A 25620-nucleotide genomic window follows, 5' to 3' on the forward strand; every position below is an offset into this window, starting at 1 on the left:
CCCTCGCCATTTGCAGGTGACTCTGGTTACCCCAACCTGTCATGGCTACTGACCCCAGTGAGGAATCCCAGGACAAGGGCAGAGGAACGCCATAATGAGGCCCATGGGCGAACTAGGAGGATTATAGAGCGAACCTTTGGCCTCCTGAAGGCCAGGTTCCGGTGCCTCCATATGACAGGTGGTTCCCTATTCTACTCACCAAAGAAGGTGTGCCAGATCTTCGTGGCCTGCTGTATTCTTCTCAACTTGACTTTGCGACGACAGGTGCCTTTTCTGCAGGAGGATGGTCCAGATGGAAGTGTTGTGGCAGCTGTGGAGCCTGTGGACAGTGAAGACAAGGAAGCAGAAGAAGAGGACATAGACAACAGGAACACGGTGATCCAGCAATACTTTCAGTGAGACACAGGTAAAAAGACAACACTGCCTGCTACATCTGATTTAATTCTACTACCTCTCATCTGTCTGTCATTTTCACCCAGTGTATGGTGACTGAGTTGTCACTTTCCCTTACGATTTCAAAGATGTGGGTCCCACTGTGTGACATCTGCTTTGTTTCCGCATGGACTAGAGCTGTGTGACATAGGTATGTTGACATTACATTGGATATAGCATTTTGCCACTGTTATTGCTAAAGCACATTTTCAAAAGCACAGACTGACTCCAGATTGTTTTGTGATTTAAGGGTTTTTATTTAAGAGCTAAATAGTAGAGGGGGTTGTAAAATGGTCAGGGGTGATGGTGGAGGAATGTCCATGGCAGAGTCCAGTCTATTAGTCTCACAGGTGCATTGTCCAATGGGGCATAGGAAGTGGAGCTGGGGCAGTTTAAGTATGGACAGGGTGACAAAGTGGGGGCAGAAGGATGACAATCAGGGTGGTCTAATTTCTTCGTGGGGGTCTTGGCATTGTTTTCTGTCTTTGTCCTGGATCTCAGGGACCGCTTGTGGGGTGGTTCTCCATCTGCAGGGGGTGGGGTGCTGGTGTTGTGGTCCTGTGGCGGTGCCTCCTGTCCACTAGCGCCGGCGGAGGTGGTGGGCAGTTCATCATCCAGGCTAGTGTCAGGGGCCCCTTGTTGTGCCACAGTGTCCTTCCTGGTGTTGACGAGTTCCTTCAGCACCCCTACAATGGTCCCCAGGGTGGAATTGATGGATTTTAGTTCCTCCCTGAACCCCCAAATACTGTTCCGCCTGCAGCCACTGGGTCTCCTGAAACTTGGCCAATACCATTGCTATCGTCTCCTGGGAATGGTGGTAGGCTCCCATGATGTTGGAGAGGGCCTCGTGGAGAGTGGGTTCCCTGGGCCTGTCCTCCCCCTGTCACACAGCAGCCCTCCCAGTTCCCCTGTGTTCCTGGGCCTCTGTCCCCTGAACCGTTTGCCCACTGCCACTGCCCCAGGTCCCTGGTGTTGTTGGGGTGGTGGGTTATCCTGGGTTCCCTGTAGTGGTGGACATACTGCTGCTTGACGTGTCCCGGGGACAGAGGTATGGGCCCGCTGGGTGGGTGCTGTGCTGGTGTTTCTAGAGGGGGGAAGCTCTGTAGTGGCCTGTGCCATTGTGAGGGGAACCGACTGTCCCGAGGTCCCAGTTGGGCCGGGCTGATCATCTAGATCCAGTTGGACAGAGCTGCTGTCATCACTGTGGGCCTCTTCTGTGGGTGGAGTGGACATGTCTGGACCCTCCTGTCCGGTGACATTGGGTAGGGGTCCTGCAGGGGTGTAAAGGCATGATTATTGCATCTGTGTGTGCCATGGTGTGCAATGGGTGGGTGACCCTGTACCCCAGTGCTTGCATTCCTGTGTAGGACCTTGTGTGATAATGGTTTAGGGGGGGTGTATGGGTATGTGCAGTGGGCATACTTTGGTGATGGGTGTCCATGCTTTGGTGTTACATGCAGGGCATGGGTTTGGGATGTGTAGTTTGTGATATTGGGACATACGTGAGGAGTTGGAGTGATGGGGGTGAGGGTGGGGGTAGGTGATAGCATGCAGGTGGGTGGGGGATGAAGTAGTGAAAGATTAGACTTACCAGAGTCCATTCCTAAAGCTACTCCTGCGAGGCCCTCAGGATGCAGTATAGTCAAGACCTGCTCCTCCCATGTTGTCAGTTGTGGGTGAGGAGGTGGGGGTCCGCCGCCACTCCTCTGAACTGCGATGTGGTGTCTTGAGACCACAGACCGCACCTTCCCCCGCAGGTCATTCCACCTCTTTCTGATGTCATCCCTAGTTCTTGGGTGCTGTCCCACTGCGTTGACCCTGTCCATTATTCTTCGCCATAGCTCCATCTTCCTAGCTATTGTGGTGTGCTGTATCTGTGATCCGAATAGCTGTGGCTCTACCCGGAGGATTTCCTCCACCATGACCGTGAGCTCCTCCTCAGAGAACCTGGGGTGTCTTTGCAGGGCCATGGGGTGGTGTGGGTGATGTGTGGGGTGGTGTGTGTTGTGATGTGTGGGGGGATATTTAAAGGTGTGTTGTGTGAGGTGGTTGGATGTTGTGTGAGTGATGGTGTAGGGTGCCTGTGGATGCTATTGTTCTTTCTGGTGGCGTCTCTCTCTGGCCTTCTGTCGCAATTGTTGACGTAAGGGTTTGTGGGTGTGTGTTTTATATTGTATCGGGTGTGTGGGAGTGGTGTGTGTATGTGTATCAGGTGTGTGTATTTCGATTTGTCCAATGTGGTAGTGTTTTGTAAGAGTGTGTGTATTTTGAGCGCAGCGGTGTGTACCGCCAATGGAATACCGCGGTTGAAAGACTGCTGCGGAGATTCGTGGGTCGTGATAGTGTGGGCATATTCCTGTTGGCGTGACGGTGGAGGTTTTGTTATCACCAGTTTATCACTGACCTTTGGTGTGGCGGACTTGTGTGGTTGTCTGGATTTTGGCGGATTCCGAGCTGTGGGTCATAATGACCGTGGCGGTCTTCTGCACGGCAGTGAGCGGCTTTTACTGCCAATGTTGTAATGACCCCCATTGTATTTTATAGAAATTTCTTTATTGTAAGTCTTCTCCAGTAACGAGGTGTTGGCGCTTTGCGTACTCCCTCCGTTGTATACTTCTGAAGGACCCCAGCAGCAATTCGTCCTAATTGGGTACCACGGTTTGTAGTTAGTTCACCCTCGGCGCCAATATTCTTGGTTGTAACACTGCAGACACGTTGTATTTTATAGAAATGTCTTTATTGTAAGTCTTCTCCAGTAACGCCAACACCTCTGTATCATTTCAATGCCACCACAAACTGTTGCCCCAGCATTCCATCCCTCACCACATTCTCTCTTCACTCCCACATTCTATCCTACCTCACAGCATTCCACCTATCAACACTATAAACATTCCACATAATATATAACACATCTTCCCCCTTATCTAATGAACAGAAGAACAATATTAAAATGAAAAAAACAATATACAAATACATGAACTTAAGAACAATCTACTTCACAATATAATCTCGTAATTATACTGTTTTTTTGATGATTCTACCTTGTTTACTTTTATAGGTTTCATTCCCCACAATTCCCCAAAACTATCATTGATAGCACTAGCTTCCCCTCATGAGGAACTTTCCTCTACAATTTAATTACTAATTTCCTACCTAGTAGTGGCGTAATCATCAATACCTTGTATAGCATCCAACCGGAAATAATTTTTTGTAGAATCTTTTGTAGAATCTTTACCCAAAATTTTTGATTCCCCTTTACACTTTGCAAAATGACTCATGTGCCAAACCCGAGGATCACTCAATTTGGCCGAATTTGTGTAAGCCTCAACAATTGTTCTTGGTTCAGAATATTTGCTTTCTCCTTTCTTAACCTTACTTGGTAATTTAACACAAACTAATTCAGCCTTCTTTAAACTAATTTCCCTAGCTCCCTTCTTAAAGTCCACCTAACTTTGATACTTCTCTTAAGCTTTTTGAATTTGCTTTTTTACCTCCGAGGAAGACCACTTCTTCAGTCTAGAATTACTTAGCCAACCTTGATTGTCCTTCATAAATTGAATTATTCCTCTTATAATGGTAAATGGGCTGTAACCCGTCACAGTCGGAGTAGTTCTATACATCCAAATCATTTTTTTATACTGGTTTTCCAATCAACCTTTTTATATTTAGCTAATTGTAACGAGTCTTTAATAACTCGATTAAATCTCTCCACTTCACCATTTCCACTTGGATGATAAACAGACACTAATTTGTGTTCAATGCCATTCCTATTTAGAAATTCTTCAATTTCCCGGCTTTTGAATTGAACACCATTGTCTGTAATAATTTTTTAGGCAGTCCCTCCCTCTGGAAAAGTTCATCCAAAAACAGCAATATGTTTCCTGAATTGGCCACTATTATGTTCTATTCTTCGTTTCCCTCAACAATTGGACCCATCATATCTACACCAATAACTTCCCACGCCATCTTAGGACATGGAACAGGATGTAACATTGGCTTCAAAAGAACCATTGATTTATCAGCATTCAAACAATTCTCTCAAATTCTGTATCCGTACCTGGACACCAGTAATTTTCCTTAATCTTCAATTTAGTTTTAACAAGCCTAAACGTCCTTCATGGTTTATTTTGATAATAGTAACCCTCAACTTTTTTGGTGGCAAAATTCTATCACCCCTCACAACATTGTTTTGAATCACTGATAATTTGTTACATAATTCAAATAAGTTCCTTAATTCTGCATTAATGTTTTTGTTGTTGTCTTAGTGTAGACCTTTGATCATTCGAATTCGCCTCATCACAAACCTTGCTACTAATAGCACTCCATTCAGTAGACCTCTTCAACATCTTCCACAGTTTCCTCAAGAGGTAACGGCAATCTGCTCAAACAGTCCGCAATTTTGTTCTTAACACCTGGTAAATACAACAACCTATATTTGAAATCCAAAAGCCTTATGGACATCTTAGCTATCCTAGTGGTGGCTTTCAGAAGACCCTCAGTAGATAGGACCTTTATTAAGGGTTTCTGATCACACCTTAGTTCAACATCAAAACCCCACAGAAAGTTCCTAAAGTGTTCTAGTCCCCATACTACTTCTAAAGCTTCCTTTTCTATGACTGAATATTTTTCTTCTGTGGAAGATAATGCTCTAGAGGCAAATGCTATGGTGACTTATTCATCCTTGCCATTTTTTTGACTCAGGACTGCACCAATACCCTTATAACTCGCATCAGTAGTAAGAACAGAGATGAGTTTAGGATCAAGCCCTGATAATGTTTTTCCTAAACAAATTTCTTGCTTTATTCCTTCTCAGTCCTTTTGCAGAGTGTCTGACCAGGCAAATTTACATATTTTCTTTAATTGTTGTCTCATAATAAATGTTTTTTCTGAAACGTTATTGACAAATCTAGCATAAAAATCTGCTAGACCAAGGAATGATCTCAACTCATCCTTATTACTAGGTGCTGGTGCATCTTTAATAGCGGACAACAATTCTTGCTTTGGTTTAATGCCTCTTGCCGTCATTTCATGCCCTAAATAATTCAGCTGTTGCACACCAAATTTACATTTAGAAAACTCAGCTGTCAACCCCTTATCGCTCAAAATACCTAACACCTTATCTACTCTGGTATCATGTTGCTCCTTACTCTTTCCCGTAATCAAAATGTCATCCTGAAAGAAAATCACTCCCTTTGTGTCCTTGAAAAGCGTGTACATTAGTTTCTGGAAAACTGCTGCAGCGGAGGCCAACCCAAATGGCATAGGGACATAGTGATAATACCCTTGAGGAGTCATGAATGCAGTTAAGTTTTTACTATCTTCATGTAGCCTAATTTGGTGATAAGCAGACAATAAATCTATGGAAGTAAACCATTCCAGGTCCTTTGTCAAAGCAAGCATTTCATTTATCTTTGGCAAAGGGAATTTCTCCACTACAATGTTGTTATTCAATTCTCTCAAGTCAATGCACAAACAACTTTTTCCATTAGCCTTACGTTCTGCCACCAAGGGAGAAATCCATTCGGATGCATCAATTTCTTCAATTATACCCTTCTTTAAGAGAGACTCTAATTCCCGTCCAACCTCCTCTCTTATCACCCAAGGTATGTTTCGGGATTTATGAATTTTCGGCACAGCATTTTCCTTTAATCTGATTTTATGTGTGAAATCCTTAAGGGTGTCAATTTTTCAAGAAAACACTTCTGTAAACCTGTTTTTTAATTTAACATCGTAACCTTCATTGTCACACCCCACTTGTTCTACACAATTGGGATCTAATACAATATTCAAAGCCCTCTGATCCAACCATCCCAGAACTGCTGGTCCCTCTTCAGCTATGTACAATTTGCCCAATGTTCTTCTGCCTTTGAATTCAAAAATTACTTTCCTGAAGCTAATCATAGGTATAGATTATCCTGTGAAACTCTCTGGAGTAACATCCGGAGGGAACAAGACAGAACCAAGAACGTTTATAAAATTTTCTTCCCACAGTTTCTTATTGATTATTGTGAATGGAGAACCAGAGTCAGCTACGATTAATATCTCAACTCCTCCCAAACAAATCTCGCGAACTGGTTTGTTCCTGGATTGCACACTTAAGTGTTTGACACAAAAATCTTCCTCTAGATTTAATTCCTCAATGTTTCTACTGTCAGAATAACTAATGGTGCTATTGATATCTAAAACACATTCCTGTTCCTTTGAGCTAAAACTTGTTTCAGATCCTGACTCCGAATCAGATTTGTTGTGGATCATTGCCACTTTTCTACCTCTTCTACAAACTTTGGCAAAGTGACCCTTAATTCTGCAAATTGCAGAAAGTTGGTCACGAGCAGGGCACTTTTTGTAAAATGCTAGATGTTCCTTACTCCCACAGCAATAACATCTTTTGTCTTTTTTCTTTTTTCAATTTGTTGCTTTTCATGTTTATACCCGTCTTTATTTTTTTTATACCTTACTTTACTAACATCATCATTCTGTGGTTCTTTTTAGTCAACTAAAACAGCCCTGGCACACTTACTTGATATTTCAGCTTTCTTGACTAATGCAATGACCTCTTCTAGTTGCGACTCACTATGAACCCACAATCTTTCTTGAATATGGTTATTGTTTACATGCATAATCTGATCTCGTATCAGTTCATTATGTAAAACACCAAACCTACAAGTTATTGCTATTTTTTACATTCAGAAACATATTCTTCTATGGATTCAGTTTTTCTTTGTTTCCTACTAAAGAAATTAAATCTATCAATTGCGATACAGACTGACGTAGAGTGATATCTGTCTAAGTCTTCGAAAGCATGTAAAAAAACATTAGAGTCACCATCTTGTCGAACCTTCTTCTCCACTGACTTATATACCTTAAGACCCTGTGGCCAAAGACAGTGTAACAAAATGTTCTTGTTCCTAACCGGAGTTAGTTCTATAGTCTCCAAGTAATTTAGAAAGTATGCCTTCCATTCTTGCTATTTTACTTGCGGATCTCCTGTAGAGCTCAAAAATGGTTGTGGAGGAGTGAGGGTAAATGTTTGGGCAGCACACATTTTAATACAATATAAAACTTGAGTGCTATTTCCTTAAACTCCAGCGCGTGATGCCCCCAAGATGGCCGCCAAGTAGAACCAAATCCAACGTACGTTATCACACTAGTGGCTCAGCAGGAAATCGACACAAGCTTCTCATACGTGCTGGGGATGTTGTGTGAATCGGAGGCTGGATGAGGATTAAGCCGAAGAGCTACATACAATCACAACTTGTGAAGCAATGAACATGTGAAATTTCGACGCACGCGATTGCGAAAAGTTACACGCGATTATGCATAGGTTGCGAAGATGTGACGGTAAGCTCTGGCAATGTTCATTTGAAAATTCGATGCGTGCGATAGTGCAAGAGCACGTGAAGAGACTTGGCTCGTGTGCGCTGTTCTGTTTGACCTCGTACGGCAATATTCGAATCCAAACTATTCTGCCAAGGCGTCGTTAATGCTCGAACCAAAATAAAATCCGCGTAGGAAAGGCAGTGCAAAGCTTCACCAATCTGAAGTGAGCCTTGTGTAAACCAAAACAGCTCTACAGTCAAATACAGCTCCAGGCACTTTAATAATAATAATATTGAGGTGTTGGCGCTTTGCGTACTCCCTCCGTCGTATACTTCTGAAGGTCCCCATGCAGCAATTCGTCCTAATTGGTTACCACGGTTCGTAGTTAGTTCACCCTTGGTGCCAAAATTCTTTGTTGTAACACTGCAGACACTTTGAATTTTATAGAAATTTCTTTATTGTAAGTCTTCTCCAGTAACGCCAACACCTCTGTATTATTTCAATGCCAGCACGAACTGTCGCCCCTGCATTCAATCCCTCACCACCTTCTCCCTTCACTCCCACATTCTATCCTACCTCACAGCATTCTACCTATAGACATTATAAACATTCCACATAAGAATCGCAGAGGTATGTATGATAGTTTTGTGACCGTGAATAAGGTTGCAAAACAATTGCAGTTAACATCAATTTAAAATTGGAGCTAACCCATTCGCAAAAACCCTTCCCCCATTGAGAATGCATGCAAATACATTTTTTAAGAGCAGGTAGTGGTCCCACAGACTACTGCCTACTCTTAAAAAAGAAAAAGGAAACTTTTTTCATTTTTCTTTTTTAAACACATCCCGTTTTCCTCTAAGGAAAACGGGCTTCATTAAAAAAAAAAGATTGCTTTATTTAAAAGCAATCACAGACATGGTGGTCTGCTGAGCCTAGCAGGCAACCATCGCTGTGATTGTAGCCATTCGCAATGGGTCACAAATTGTGACCTACCTCATGAATATTAATGAGGTAGGTCCATTTGCGAGCCCTTCTGAATCACTATATGAAACTCCTGGAGTTTCATACATTCCAATTGTGATTACTAAATTGCGAGTCATAAAAAATCGCAATTTGGTAAACGCTATTGGAATTGATGATACATCTGGCCCCAGTTAGTAAAAACAAAATGGAGCACCAGATTGAGGAATACTTTGAACAAAATGAGAGAGGAAAGTTCCCCATCCCTGGAGTATGGGATGCATTTTAAGCGGTTAATGAAGGCCATTTTATAGTAGTAGAAGCCGACCACTAGTGACTTCACAGGCTCAAAGTACAGAAATTCAAGGAAGAGATTGAAGAGCTTGAAAAGTGGCAGCAGCAGCACTTCTGTCGAGTTACCCTAGCACTGAAAACGGACAGAGGGCAATTGTGGATGCATTATGCTAACAAAGCAGAAGTCTTTCTGTTCCACTTTGAAAGCTGATCGTGCATAGTGGGAGACAACGTGGCCACCCCTCTGGCCAGACTTCTGAGAGGCAAAGGGGAAAGAGAATATATACAAGAGACAGTCACAACCATCTGAGCCTTGAGGACGAAGGTAAAGTTGACAAACCTTGCGCTTTCTACTGAAGCTTCTACAGATGAACCGCTCCTTCCACAGCATACTAACACACCTTCCTAGAAATGAAACAATCCTCAAGAATCATTGATGCCCAAAGGGAATCTCTGGAAGGCCTGATGCTCCCAGGAGGTGTGACTAGCAATCCAGTCACTCAAACTGAACAAGACCCCGGGCCTGGTCAATTCTATAAAATATACTTACCTAAATTGATCCGAAACTCACTGCCCTATTAAATCATTGTACCACCGTAAATGGGAGAGGCAGTGGTGACAGTCATTCCAATATCTAATACAGACTAACCCAGTAGCCTGAGCCGCCTTGAACGGATACCTCTCACGGCCATTCAGAATAAAGAGAGGCACCAGGCAGGGATGTCCCCTGTAGCCACTCCTCCTTGTCCTATTTATACAGCTCCTGGTGTACCTATTCTGACAGACACATGAAGTAAAGGGGCTTAAATTAGGTTGACGAGAATTCAAAATATCTATTTACGCCAATGATGTTTTCATGACATTGGGAGTTCGAGACACCTCCACCCCAGCAGTATTAAGCTTCGTTGAGGTCTTTGAGAAAGTATTTGGTCATTAGGTTAACTATGATAAGTCTGAAATCCTTAACTTGACAGTTACGACCGAGGAAGGAGAGATACTGTCGACCTGCTTTCAATTTCGGTGGGCCAAATCCTCAAATATATGAACTTACACAAACTGTTGGGGACCTCTTTGCCACTAACTATCCCCTGATGCGTGCCATTGCAAAACCTCCATGCCTGGTGACATCGGGTGCTCTCGTGGTTTGGTTCCATCAATAAGATTAAAATGAGAGTGTTCCCTAGCCTCCTCTACATCTTTCGTGGCTCTTACCCCTATTTAAAACATATTCAGCAAAACCATATGGCATTTCTTCAGCTGAAACTTCTGATCCAGCCGAGGGGGACAGTGGGCCAAGCAGTCCACAGCATCCCACACTATTATGCAGCTGCACAATGGCAACTGGTAGTGGACTGGTCCATTATCCTCTACAAAAACAATTGGTGGCAGATGGCCAGCCCCATAGTCCGGAGACCCTTATGGGACCTGGTGCGGCTGAAAAAAACAGCACAGGCATCCAAGTGCCTATGTCAGCACTTCAGCAGCAACAACAACGGCGTGGGACAAATATGTTTATGCACAGGGTCTGGTGCACTATCCATCCCCCTATGTCCCTATTCACTACAACCCAACATTCACACCCACTCTTGCGGGTCATATCTTCCTTAGACGGAAAGTGGAAGGCTGCAAAATGATCGCTGATATCTATGACACCTTGACATCAAAGACTTTTCACCAATGTGAAATCACATATGACATTCCTGAAACCAAATGACTGGACTATGCCGAGATCCAAAATATTGGGTCCCTTATCCACTTATTCGGCAGGGAGTCACTAGAGCTAAAATGCCATTTGAACAACAGTTCCCTAAACTAATTTGCACACAGGGCACCATCTCAGCGCTGTACAAACTCCTTTTAGCGCATGACAACCCACAATAGTATTAACACAATACAGAATGTGAATGGGCTGCCAATACAAATGCCACAGAAAAGATGGGATAAATTGCGAAGGAACATATATTCATCCTCCACCTCCTCGAGGCAGAAAATACATTATAAAGGATGGTATTGGCACTACGCCCCTCATAAGCTATACAGCTTGTATCATAATGCTTCTCCTGGGTGCTGGAGATGAAGTGAGGCACTGGAGGAAGAAATCCACATATGGTGGAAATGTCCAGTGCTCTAAGCATTCTAGAGCGAGATTTATCTAAGCTACTTCAGCAGGTCCTAATCTTTCCAGTACCCATTACTTAGGAAGTAATGTTCTCCAGTCAGATGTCCCTCAATATGACACAAATGTCCAAAGATGAATGACACATGTGCCTACAATGCCTTGGAGCCGTAAAATTAACCATAGCCTACTACTGGAAAAACATGGAATGCCCCCCCACTTATATAGTAGCACCATTGATTGTGGGCTATTCTAGCTATGGAGCACTTATCTAGCAATATGAAGGAGTCCCACTTGGCCTTTAAAGAAAAATGGAGACCCCTAGTTAAACACTTGAACAGAAGACCGCCTAGTCTAGTCCTGCCCACCCTGGAAACTTTTGAATCTTTTTCACAGACACTCACATGGCGAGCTCCCTACAGCTACGCAATTATAGACACCGTCTTGGATGGGATTACTCAGGGTATCCAGGGATGTGGGCCAGCTTATTATGGCAGATTTTTCTTCAGGTGGACACAATGTGACTGTTAACCCTTATGCAGTTGAGATGGCAGAAGTTGGTGGGAGAACGGAGGTTGACAAGCAACTACACAATGTATAGAGAGGAAATAACAGGTGCCTTTCTTACAAGGTGGTATGTTGTGCTCTCTGTATCCACCTCTACTAGGCTGTGCCTCTTGCCCGCTTTGATCTCTCTTGGATGTTGCATAATTTAATAGGACTTCTTTAAAAATGCTAATAATATGTTTTGAAACAATAAATAGATAAACGAATTCAGAATGCAACTTGGTAAATGATAAGAAAATTGTCAGGCGGTATCATACACCTAGTTATCAACAATGAGTATCTGCTCAACTCATTTAAAGAGGGTATTCTCTGCAGCTGCCATTGCTATCGGGGTTTGGCCGGCTTCTCCTAACGAAAGCGTGTAAGGCACAATCAAGGAAGTGATGGGCGTGTTTGCGAGGCTTCTCGTAGTAGGAAGGGAGGGTCAAGCGGATATTGTGAGTTCTAAGCAGACATGGCCGAGGTGTTTTTTAAGCAGACCGGAGCGTTGCGGTTGCCAGTTATCTCCCTGGCGGACTTGGAGGAGCCTCGAGTCTGGATCGGCAGAGGCGGCTTTAGTGACATTTATCGGAGCAGAAAGTGGGGTTTACAGGTGGCGCTGAAGGTTATCCGAGGAAGCAGGTATAAGACCAAGTCCCATCCCTAGTGTTGATTTTATAAACGCATGGCTGCTAACACCCACACCGTGCAATGCTGGAAAAGTAACTTCATGTTTATGAAGTAACATGTGATTCGCTGAAAATGAGGGGGCGGCGAGGGCTTAGGTGTACCCCAATTAAGATCCGTTTGTGTCCGACAAAAGGACAGGGCTTCCTAGAACATAATTTTGTCTTGTTTGAGTAGGAGGCGGGGCCTTGAAGGAGCCTAGTGTAGAGAGGCGGGCGTACTTCGAACTCCTCACTGCCCTTCCAGTGTCGGTGAGTAGCTTGGACGGGCGGAGCTCAGAGCCTCATGTTCTGTCTTTTTTAACTTCAGTGCGCCTAAGCCTCATGCGCACTTGCAAGACTAGAGGTCTAAGTGCATTAAAAACAAGGATTTGCAATGCAATGGGTCTCGCGTTTGCTCGAGTTAGAACTATTAGGATTGTAAACTTCTAATCGGACTTTTCTTGCCACATAAATTGAAAATGAAAAGTAAAACAGTTTCACATAACTAATCGGACTTTTCGTGCCATATAAACGGAAAAGTAAATGTTTCACATAAGTGAGCCGACAGCCGGCAACAGCAAACACAGAAAGGGAAATAAAAGTTCGGTCATAGTGAAACCTGTTGGCAAAAGTGCAATTATCCATGTAACCAGCAAAAGTGCAATTATCTATGTAACCGGCAAAAGTGCAATTTCCTATGTAACAGGATCGATGTCATGTAAAGCGCTCAACTGCTGCCCAGCGAGATCGTGCTGCGAAATACAGAGAAAAAGTAATCCAGCAACCAGACAGAAAACATCAAGCCTCATATGTTTTCAGTGGTTGGTCGGTGCGCTCGAGGAGGGCTAAACACTGGAAAAGGCATGACGTATGCGTGCCTTCCACTAATGAAAGCAATCGGATTTTAAAGGGCAAGCCCACAAACCAATGAAAGTGACTGACGTGACATGGGCTTGTTTAGAAGCCTAAAGAGAGATTACAGCAGGGGACAAAGCGATTTACACTCATCCCTAAAAATTTTGGGAACAGTGATTCTGCATGCAGTGGGGGCAGAGTCAAAGGTGTGGCTAAAAAACAAATCTGTAAGTATCTGTTTTGTTACCATCAGGTAACTACATATAAAATAGCACGCAGCTTAAACAAAAAAATAAACAAATTTATTCCTCAGTGGGAAATGCATTATAGTACATTATGAAACCTCTTTTAGTTAATGCACTGCGAAAGTTCTGTGTGTAAACAGAAAGTCACAGAATTAAATCTTGGTTGGTGCACTGGCAAGCAGTGACTTGTGTCTTTTTAGTGCTATGAGGTCACTAAGTCATTATTCTAAATTTGCTTTACACACAGTATATGATCCTGCTACAAAATGAGCAAAAAGGTTTAAGATAAAATAGTGCTTCCCAAATTTTGGTTTTACTAATACCCAGACTGTACATAATGCTATTTTTTTGTTGTTCTTTAGGGTCGAACCTGCAAGTACATGCGCTAGCGCATGCGTTTCGCTTGCAAGACTCTGTTGTGTTCAGTAAAGGGCTTGGCGCCTGCCTGTCACTCACCATTTGTTGGTTAGTGTGGCACTCTTTTTTACGGCCTCGTAATTCATCAAGGCACCTCTGGAATCATTTCCTTTCCTCTGTGTGGAGATGGGATCAATCATTAGTTTTTTCAACTTAATTAGTGGCATCCGCTGCTCTTGTAATCAAGGTACTATTATTTTATTTTTTTAACTTCTTGTTCCCCGCAAACAAGAAGCCTTTAGACTGGCAAAAACGTGCCCAGAACGACAAACAAAATTGGCAAGTTTTTGTTTTTTAAAACAATTTTTTATTTTTATTTTGCCAAGTTGTCTTTTCTCACTTTCCACTCATGTTTTCTTTTGTTTGTGCTTGTGGGCGCTGTTCTCAAAAGATGACAATTAACTTGTTCAAAATATTGCAGGGCGTAAGTGTTTCTTTATTATGTATAATCTCTGAAATGACACTTTATAACATATAATTATGCAGTACACCCCAATACAACCCACTTTTCCTCACATCAGTCCACTCCAACTCACTCCACTTCAAGCTGCTCCACTCCAATCCAAAACAATCTGCCCCACTCCAAAGCGCCACACTCCAGTCTTCCACACTCCAATCAAAAACAGTCTGCCCCACTCCAATCTGCCCCACTCCAATCCAAAACAATATACCCTACTCCAATCCACCCTACTCCATCCAGTTCCACCCCGTCCAATCCACCACACTCCCATTCAATCAACTCCACTCCAATCCAAAACAGTCCGCCCACTCCAATCCAAAACAATCTGGCCCCCTCCAATCTGCCCCATTCCAATCCAGAACAATCTGCCCCACTCCAGTCTGCCCCAGTCCAAAACATTATGCCCCACTGCAGTCTGCTGCACTCCAATCCAAAACAATCTCCTCCATTCCAATCTGCCCCCTGCAGTCCAAAGCAATCTGCCTCACTGCAATCCAAAACAATCTGCCCCACTCTAATTCACCCCACTCCCACCTGCCCCACTTTCAATCCAACACAATCTGTCCCACTCTAATCTGCCCCACTTCAGTGTGCTCCACTCCAGTCTAAAAAAATCTGCCCCGCTCTAATGCACCACACTGCAATCAGTCACACTCAAATCCAAAACAATATGCCTCACTCCAATCCACCTCACCCCAATCCAATCCATTCCAGTTCACCCCACTCCCATTCAATCAACTCCGCACCAACTTAATCCACCCCAATCCAATCCATCCTAAAAGAATCTGCCCCTCTCCAATCCAAAACAATCTGCCCACTCCAATCCAAAACTATCTATCCCACTCCATTCCTTCCCACTCCAATGTGCCCCATTCGAATCCATAACAATCTGCCCCACTCCAGTTCAAAACAGTCTGGGCCACTTCAGTCCAAAACAACCTGCTCCACTCCAATGCATTTCAACCAGCCCCACTCCAATCTGTTTTACTTTAATCCAAAACAACCTGTCTCACTCCAACCTGCCCCATTACAATGCCAAACAACCCACTCCAATCCAAAACAAGCTGACCCACTACAATCCAATCCACTTTACCCCAATCCAGCCCACTCCATCCCAATTCACCCCACTCCAAACCACTACAACCCAATTCACCCCAAACCAATCCACCCCACACCAATCCAGTCCATCCTGATCGAGCCCAGTCAATATACCCAACTCCAATCCAATACACCTCACTCCAATCCACCACATCCCAATCCACTCTACCCCACCCGACTCCAGTCCACCCCAGTGCACCTAATCCACCCTACTCCATTTAAACCCACCCCACTTCATTTACCCCACCCTACTCCAGTCATCCCACCCCAGTCCAATCCAAGCCACCCTACTCCAATCAAACCCCCACCCCGCCCCACTCCAATCCAGTCCACCCACTCCAATCAAGTCCACTGTTACCAATCCATCTCACTTCAATACAATCCACCACACTCCAATACAATCCACTTTAATCCACCCCTCAGTCCAGTGCACATTAATCCATCTCACTGCAGTCAGATCCACCTCACTCCAAACCACCTTAGTCTACCACACGTCAATCTAGTACACCACTCTCCAATTAATCCACCAAACATCAATCCAATAAACCCCACACCAATCCAATTCACCCCACTCAATCCAATCCACCCACCCCACTCCAGTCCAGTCGACCTCAATCCGCTCCAATCCACCCTGACCCAATACAATCCACCCTGTCCAGTCCACCCTACCCAATCCAGCCCAGTCCAATCCACCACACCCAATCCAATCTACCCATCACACCCTAATTCACCCCACTCAGTCCAATCCACCACACTCCACCCCAGTCCAATATACCCCAATCCAGGGAACCGCACTCCAGTCTACCCCACAGCAGTCCAGTTCACCCATGCCAATCCAATCTACCTCACCTCAATGCAATCCATCCCAGTACAATCTGTTCCAGTCCAGTCCACCCCACTTACCTCACCCCAATCCAATCCACCCCACGCCAGTCCACCCTACCCCACCCCAGTCTACCTCCTCCAGTCCACCCCACCCCCATTCACTCCACCCCACTCCAGTCTACCCAATCCAGTCACCACAATCCAATCCAACACACACCACTCCAATCCACCCCACCTCTATCCACCCCACTCAAGCTACCCCAATCCAATCCACCCCTTTCTACTCCAATGCAATCCACCACACTACCCCAATCCACTCCACCCTATTCCACCCCATCCCACTCCAGTTTATGACACTCTCTGCCACTGAATTCTACGCCCCTCTACTCAACTCTACAACTCCCTAAACCTACTACTCCACTCTACAACATTCAGACAAATCCATTATACAACATTCTATTGACCCCACTCAACTCTGACACTCCACACCACTAACCTTTACCAATGCTGAACAGGAGCCTCACTGGTGTACAACAAGGCAAAACAAAGCCAATACCTTGTGTATAGGCGAGACCTATTGGCTTTGCCAATACGTGTTTCACATTACTGTCCATTCAACAGAGTTAATAAGAGTTATATCGTTACAATTAAAATAATGCAGTTCATAGCTTAGTTGTTAACTCTTTGCACTCTCACTCAAAAATAATAAATCGTCATCACAAAGTTTCAAGTGATTCAATCAATTAAAGCCAGTATTGGCTCCCTAACATCATTTACATTTGCTGATTACCCTTCACATTTGAAGATTAACTTGTAGCACACATTTCCATTTCTTTCAGACAAGCAGGCACCCTGGCAGGAAGGATTGTTTATCTGTCTGTCCGGTTTAGGTTTTACAGCACAGAGACTCACTGAATGACACTTAAACTGAAGCATTTAAACTAGCAGAATTAACCGTCCGGGTCGGTTGTCTTTTTAGAAAAGTAAAGGAACAGTTTTTCAGCTGTCCCTCAAATCCAGCTCACCTCGACCTCTGTGCAAGACTATATTTGTAATACCATGTTTACCAAAATTACAGCAGTGTTCACAAAGAAACACATACATTTTAACATTTTCTTACAGGTTGTCGTATGAAATGTCAGTATTTGTCTCACCCTTGTAACCCTCTCTGTAGCGAGGGATTCCAGTTTTTTTTCCTCACCCTAAAAATCGTATTACTTTAAATTTTGGGGCACATTTGTTGTCCTGTGGTTAAAGCAAAATGTTTTTGAGAAGTACTTTTTTACAGGTGTTTTTAGGTTATTTATTTTTAATACTTGTTTGAGGCCTTGAATAAACAGATTTGCTAGGATATACAGCTCAGTGTAGTACTGTTTTGATAGAAGTTTTCCACATGCCACTCTTGTCTCTGGATGTAAAATTGTAAGCCGGTAATCAGGCTAGAGTGCTCTGATTAGTGAAACTGCCCAAGAACTAAAGTTTCAGCCTGCAGAGAACAGCAGTATGGTGGCCCTGGCGAATGAAGAAGGGAGAGTCAATAGAGGGTGGATATAAAAACTTTCAGGGTGTGATACCTGCAGACAAGCCAATGCATCCGATTAAAGTGGGAGATTCCCGATCTTTTAAGCCAAAAACGTTTTTAATTTGGGAGTCTTCCACCCACGAGCTGAAAACCCACTAGTTTCTGGGATTTCCAGCTCACACGGTCTGACAAAGTGATAACAACCTTGTGAATAGACTGATCCTTCAGGATATTGCGGCATGGATTGGCAAATTTTGTGGCACATGTAGGAGACTGGCTCAGTTTATGGTGTACACCTATGGTGTGACACCCTATACTGAATTCAGGCAACCCTTAGAGATATTGTTTAGGTGTCCAAATGGCAAAAGCTCTCTAGGAGTAGCTGAGATGAGCAGCTGCAGCTTATCCAGGAGGAATTTAAAGCACTTGCAATACTACAATAGTCAGTCAGTAACTACCATACAAGAAAGAACCACACAAGTGTTGCAAAAAAAAGATTCTTTATTACAGCACTAACAACTAGACTAGCATTGGTATATCTCCCTTTGGAGATATCTACACAAAATATATACAACAAAGAACAAGCAGAAAAAGCCGAAAATGTACAGGGCCCTACGGATGGGGGTGGGGGGGACTATATACTAAGTAAGTAGAATGCGAAATAGTGAACCCAACCAAGGTAGGTGTGATAGTTAGCTGGGGTTTGGGGGGGAAAAACGAAAACACCAGAGGCAAGTGCCCACAATCGACCGGGTGCAGAGTGGTTACCTACCCGTCGTCCCAGGGAAATTGCAGTTGTAATTTGTGGGTTGGAGGACCCTCCGCACTGCACCCTGAGGAAACCCAAAGACAGATAGAACACTGGAGAGTGTCCCCACCCAAGAATACCCAGAAGACAGGAGGACCCGGATGCATAGGGGTGAAAGGACGTCAGAAACCCCCACTGAAATCAGTGGAGGCCTCGCTTGTCCAGCTGCTGACGCAAAGCGAGGACCAGGCCAGTGGAACCCAAGAACGGATTCCGGATGTAGAAGACCTGAGAAGCAATGGTACAGAGTCCAGCACCCTTGGAGGTGCCCGGGTGGTGCAGGTGGCATTGTCCACTCTCCTAGAGGTGAAGTTCCTGCAGGTTGGTGAAGGAAGGAGTCCAGCTGCAGGGTCCAGGAGCTGCAGAAGATCCTAGAATTCACCTACAAGCTATCCCACAACAGCTGGATTTCAGGAGGGTCAGTGAGTAGCGAGGCCACCAACAAGCACTGGCAAATGCAAGCAGGAGCCGAAGATGGATTTGCAAGTTTTTGAGGACCAGAAAGGTCCAGGAGACTCTACCCGTGAGGGGGAGCCAGGGATTGCCCCCCAGCACACAGAGAGGCCAGCAGAAATCATTGGAGATCCCACGGGTGACCCACAGGCAATGGACACAGGGAGTCACAAGGAAGACTCAGCAGCACAACAAAACAGAAGTCCCATGTCGCATGAGTTGCAGAACAGAGGCTGCTCTTTGTATTGCAGAGTGCTGGAGGCTGTGGTTTCTCGTGCTTGAAGATCTATTGGAGGAAGAGCCAACAAGCCTTGGCAAGAGCAGCAGTATTGGTGCACAGTGGTGCTTTTCTAGTGGCTGCAGCAGGGGCCACAGTCTCCCAAGTGGATCAGAAGACAGAAGGGACCTGAAGAGGACCACAGAACAACCACCTGCGAGCAGAGCCTTCACATTGTCTGTAGGACAGCAGGATCCACCAGCCAGACATTGTTGTCTTGAGGTGCTTGCGGTTGCAGAGGATTGACTCTTTCATTCCAAGGGAGATTCCTTCATGCTTCCAGGTGCAAACAGAGTCTTGTGACCCTTGGGAATGCATAGCACATGGATGTTGCAGAATTCGTGCAGGATCAGGAAAAGCAATGTTGCAATGGCAGCCTTCCCACCAGAAGCAGACTTTATATCGGTTCCAAAGCAGACGAGCAGAGGTTCCAGAGGCCAGGAGCAGAAGATATCTTGCAGGGAGTTCCTTGTTGAGTCTTGCTGGACAAATCAAGGACTCACCCACAGGGGAATCCTTAAGTAACTCTAAAAGGGGGTTGGTCACTCTCTGTAGTGACCCACCTATCAGAGGGGGTCAGGGACGTCATCTACTTAGCTTGATCAGTCAGATTGTCCCACGGTCCTCTATACATCTTGTTTCCAAGATGGTAGAATCAACCTGCTACCTGGCTGAGCTCCTTGCACCTCCCTAGCAATGGCAAGCACTCATAGTTTTTGTATCTGGGGCCACATAAATATGTGGACACACAGCCAACAGTGCATCCAAAATATCCATTCCCTAAATCACTTTTAGAGTCTGATTTATTTTCTTCTTTTTCATCCTCATCTCCATGGGCTTTTGCCTTTTTCGTTTTCTCAGCTTTCTCATTAGTAATTGCTGTGTAAAATCTACCCCCCTCAACTACACCTTTCTTCAATCTCTGCTGTTGTTCATCTTATTGAGCATATTCAAAATTAATATTGCTTCATACTGTGTAGGTCTAGGAGGTTGCTTCATTTCACAAAGTTATTCCCTCATCATAACAATATTTCCTAATTCAAATGTACCATATCTCGAAAAGCTCAAAGGACCTTTCTTTTTAGTGATCTTGTATCATCGACGAAGTCACAAGCATGTATGTAACCTTACATTTGTCACCATATAATGTCCTGGTGTACCCTCTGGAGGTGCCTCTTCACCTTCGCATGCTGAAACAGTCACATTACCTCTCACAATACTTTTAAAAGCTTTGACACATTTCATATTTTTAGATAAATTCAGCAACTGGCAAACAATGCAATCCAGATCTGCAATGCTTTGATTCTATTCCGTATGTACTTCAGTTTTCTTAACAATCTTGTCCTCCAATCTCGGCGTGGTTCTGCACACAGACCATGAAATCACTGTGCGGTGTTTCACACTAACCGACCAGTCTCAAGTGCAGCAGAAACTATGTAACAACTCACCCCTTGTAGCAGGTCACCCTCCTTCACAATCTTCTCGTTTAGAACAATCACAACAGTCATTACAGTCCCTATCTCAATGTTGCAGTTGACAGTACCTCATGACATGCACCACAAACCCTTAGCAGATAGGAAAAACATAAAACAACTCTTATTTATCTTTATCTATCCCGGGATCTTAGGCTACTTCTTAATCTGATAACCTCTTCAACTTCTTGACAATAAGTGCATAAGCATCACCAATCCATTCTACACAGATAATCAAACACCTCAATAATCAAACAGTTACGACACATGACCCTATTAATACACCTCCAATTGTGCAACCGCCTTCAATACCACACTCTGCCATTCTTCAATATTCAGGCTTTGTGCTATAGGATATGGGTATCTCTCTATGTCGGGGAAATTAATTACAGCTCCTCTTTCTCATAACGTAAACTATCTTCCTGCTATCAACTTTTTTGGAGTGGGTTTAAATATCAGTTTACAAGATAAATCTTACAAACTCATCAGAGAGAATCCACATATTGTCTGAGCCATATGAATCTTTGACATTAGCTGAGATTAACCAGGAGCTGTATATAAGTTATTTATCATCACCGTTTCAATTTCTTCTCAGTTACTAAAGAGAGTTGATGTGAGTTCAAAACCATTATTAAACAAATCTTTTAGTAATTCATCTTTGAGCCAGTATAAAAATTCACCAGTATCAATGATCAATGTAGTAGTCAGTGATCAAAAATAAGCAATCAGCAATTTGTATTCAATGCATTAAGCATGTTACATAATGGGAAGAATCCCTATTTTAAGAATGAGGATGATTAAGGGATCAGACAAAAAGGTGTCAGTCAGATCCCATAAAGAGCTCCAACCAGAGAGGTCTCATCATGAGCAGCACAGATTAGAGCACATGGCTGTGTGGAAGGAATGAGGGTAACCTACTCTAGGAACATGCACTATTATAGAGAGTATAATCTAAATGTTTTAAACATGCCGCTTCTTTGTTCTTCTGTCAGTCAATCAGTTTTTATATCCTCATGGGAACATGAACATTTCTACGTATTCTCACCAGGAATACAATAGTCCCCTGTAGTAGGGTGACGGTATTATGTGGTGTCTCCGGTGAGTCTTACCATGTAATACTAACGTGTTACCCAGTGGTGGATGTCAGATTCACACTAGTAATGTAATGTAATGTAAATGTTTATTGGTTCAGTTGATTAAAACCATAACAATTTTGCCAAATTACATGGAAAAAACATTCTAACGAAAAGAAGGCTAATTTAGATTGTAATGCAAAGAGATTTAATTGTAGATTAAATCATTATTGTTTCAGTTGATTAAGACCATAACTGTTTTGCCAAATTACACAGTAAAAACATTCTGAAGAAAAGAAAGAAATTAAGATTGTAATACAGAGAAATTAAATGAAGGTTGAGGAGTTTAAGAGTTAAAAGTTAATAAATTGTTAAAAAATGAGTGGGGGATTCAAGATGTCAGATGGTAGAGAGAGGTTTATTACTCTCGTGGACTTGAGAAGTGTCATTTACACTTATGGGACTTCCACGGTGTGCGACTGCTTGACCCACTGGAGCTAAAACCTAAACATCGTTTTTTACATAGCGTATTTCAGGAACTTGATTAACTTACAGTTTAACTGTGGGGAAGTATGCATGATGTTTTTCAAAAACTTGACAAACTTACAATTTAGCTGGGGGTCGTGTGGATTGAAGCCGGCTACAATGGCTCCTCTGCAGGTCCTAATAACTCTGTCAATGAACAACCTCTTAAGAAATTTCTTTTGAAGATCTAACAGGCCCAGATAGATGCATATTATGTGTATTAGGTCTTCCTTTTGGCAAGCACAGTGCCTGCACTGCTGCGATGTAATGTTCTCCCAGGATGGAGCGTTGGCCAGGGATGGCAGGTTGCCTAGTCGCATTGTCATAAGATTATGTTTCATGTGTGGTGCAAAAATTGTGGAGAGGTAGGCAGCTGGTTCAAGTTTGGCATAGTGTTTTATGGTCATCCATGCGTGTGCCCAGACAGTGAATTTGGCTTTATCTTCTATGAACAAAAGGATTTTAGTGGCCTTGGTAGCCCCTCTAGAAAAAGAATTGTATGTCGGGGCTGCCTTCCACAGATCCTTAAGTCGTAACTCGACAACTGATGATGGAAGGTACTTATGGGAGGCTGAGTGTTGGTCATATTCTAGGGCCTGCCAAAAAGCCTCTTTCAGTTTGTCATCAGAGTGACTGATTTTGTACCAGATTTTAACCGCCTCTGCTCTTGCGGCCAAGTCTTGCAGAACAAGTCCAAGTGGAAGGCGGAGCTGCGCCGGAGAGGCAGAGTTTGGTAATTTGAGGACTCATTTGAATACTTTAAGCTGTGCTTTGTCTTTCAGGGGCTCGTCTTGACTGTGCATAGTCACCCTTGCATCGGTTAGGGTGGGAAGCAGTTTGGATGAATGACTGTTAGCAGAGGATGAAGTGATGGTACGTGTAGGCGTATGGTAAGTAGGGAGAAAGCGTAAATTAATGCTGGGACTCTTTGTGCGTTGTATTTCTTCTGTTGACAGAAGGAGCCCTGGACGTCTAAAATTACTCAGAGATATTTTTAATACGGCACCATCTCTAATAAAACATTGCTTAAGGCCATCCTAGATTTGAGGGTGTGCTTGCAGCCTACACACATTATTTTTGATTTTGACACCTTGATTTCCTGCTGTTGGATTGAACATAGTCTGCAAGAATGTTTAGGGATCTTTTTAGCCCAACTTTAGTGCAGCTGAATAATACTAGATCGTCCACGTAAAGTAGATGTGTTAGTGAGAGCCCTCCCAGGTGGGGAGGGTTAGGGGGGGGTGAACGTTTCCGGCGTCCAAAGCTGGGGTCAGGGCTGCCATTAATAGGTTGAACAGATGTGGGGCGGGTACGCAGCCTTGTTTGAGGCCAAGGGTTGTGGAGGTTTTCCTTGATATCCTTGTGCCATCTCTGATCTTTATGTGTACCCATGTGTCTGACCATAAAGCAATTATTGCGTTGAGGAGGGGGGCCGGGAGGCCCCATTGCTTTAGCTTACTCCAGAGCAGGTGTCTGTTCAATCGGTCGAAGGCGGCCTTGAAATCAATGAAACCAGGATGTAGTTTCCTGTGGCGCCATTTGCTCTGGTCTACCAGGGGAGAAATTATTAAGATATTCGTCATAGTCCTCACTCCTTTTCTGAAGCCTGTAGTTGATTGGGACAATCTTATGTTTTTCAGACTATGGCCCTCATTACAACATTGGCGGTAAATCCCGCTTACCGCAGTGCAGAAGACCGCCAACACACCGCTGCGGTGGCGGAATTCCGCTACAGCTATTACGACCCACAGCTTGGAATCCGCCAAAATCCAGACACCGACACAAGTCCACCACAACAAAGGTCAGTGATAAACTGGCAATAACAAAAGCGACACCGTCACGCCAACAGGAATACGCCCACACTATCACGACCCACGAATCAACGCGCCGGTCTTTCAACCGCGGTATTTCATTGGCGGTACACACCACTGCGCTCAAAATACACACAAATTTACAAAACACAACCACATTGGACAGTTCGAAATACACATACACACACCACTCCCACACACCCAATCCAATTTAAAACACCCACCCACATCAGCCACAAACCCTTACTACCAAAATTGCAAAAGAAGGCCAGAGAGGGACACCACCAGAAACAACACTAGCATCCACAGACACACAACATCATCACTCACACAACATCCACGTACCTCAGACAACACACACAAACACATCCCCTCACACATCAAAACACACAACACCCCACACATCACCCACACCACATCGAGGCACCACGACGACACCCCAGGTTCTCAGAGGAGGAGCTCAGGGTCATGGTGAAGGAAATCGTCCGGGTAGAGCCACAGCTATTCGGATCACAGGTGCAGCACACCTCCATTGCTAGGAAGATGGAGCTATGGCGCAGAATCTTCGACAGGGTCAACGCAGTGGGACAGCATCCAAGAACACGGGATGACATCAGGAAGAGGTGGAACGACCTACGGGGGAAGGTGCGTTCCGTGGTCTCAAGACACCAGATTGCAGTACAGAGGACTGGCAGTGGACCCCCACCTCCTCCCCCACAACTAACAACATGGTAGGAGCAAGTCTTGGCAATACTGCATCCTGAGGGCCTCGCAGGAGTAGCAAGACGAATGGACTCTGGTAAGTCAACTCTTAACTATTATATCCCCCACCCTATCTGCATGCCATCACATACCCCCACCCTCACCCTCACCCCCATCACTCCAACACCTCACATATGTCCCACTATCACAAACCACCCATCCCAACACCAAGCTCTGCATGCAACACCAAAGCATGGACACCCATCACCAAAGCATGTCCACAACAGATACCCACACAGACCCCAAACCAAATATCACACAAGGACCTAGACATGAATGCAAGCACTGGAGTACAGGGTCACTCACCCATTGCACACAATGGCACACACAGATGCAATAATCATGCCTTTACACCCCTGCAGGACCCTTACCCAACGTCACCGGAAAGGAGGTTCCAGACATGTCCACTCCCCCCACAGAAGAGGCCCTCAGTGATGACAGCAGCTCTGTACAACTGGATCAAGATGACCAGCCCGGCCCGTCTGGGACCTCGGGACAGTCGGTTCCCCTGACACTGGCACAAGCCACCACAGAGCCTCCCCCCTCAGGAAACACCAGTACTGCGCCCACCCAGCGGGCCCATCCCTCTGTCCCCAGGACACGTCAAGCAGCAGTGTGTCCACCACTACAGGGAACCCAGGCTAACCCACCACCCCAAGAAAATCAGAGACCTGGGGGCAG

General features: G+C 44.4%; 1 protein-coding gene across 2 annotated transcripts in view; it reads left to right on the top strand.

The window, feature by feature from the left end:
* The first annotated feature begins 12079 nt into the window (after positions 1–12079).
* The window catches only part of LOC138285054 (receptor-interacting serine/threonine-protein kinase 3-like), a 783148-nt gene continuing 769607 nt past the window's right edge, over positions 12080–25620 (top strand). For both annotated transcript variants that reach the window (XM_069224506.1, XM_069224507.1), the window contains exon 1: positions 12080–12310. In XM_069224506.1, coding sequence (XP_069080607.1) covers positions 12144–12310 — 167 coding nt within the window. In that variant the 5' untranslated portion in view covers positions 12080–12143. The remainder of the gene's footprint in view (positions 12311–25620) is intronic.

This window comes from Pleurodeles waltl, chromosome 3_1 (assembly GCF_031143425.1).
Source record: "Pleurodeles waltl isolate 20211129_DDA chromosome 3_1, aPleWal1.hap1.20221129, whole genome shotgun sequence".
In the NCBI taxonomy this organism is placed as follows: Eukaryota; Metazoa; Chordata; class Amphibia; order Caudata; family Salamandridae; genus Pleurodeles; species Pleurodeles waltl.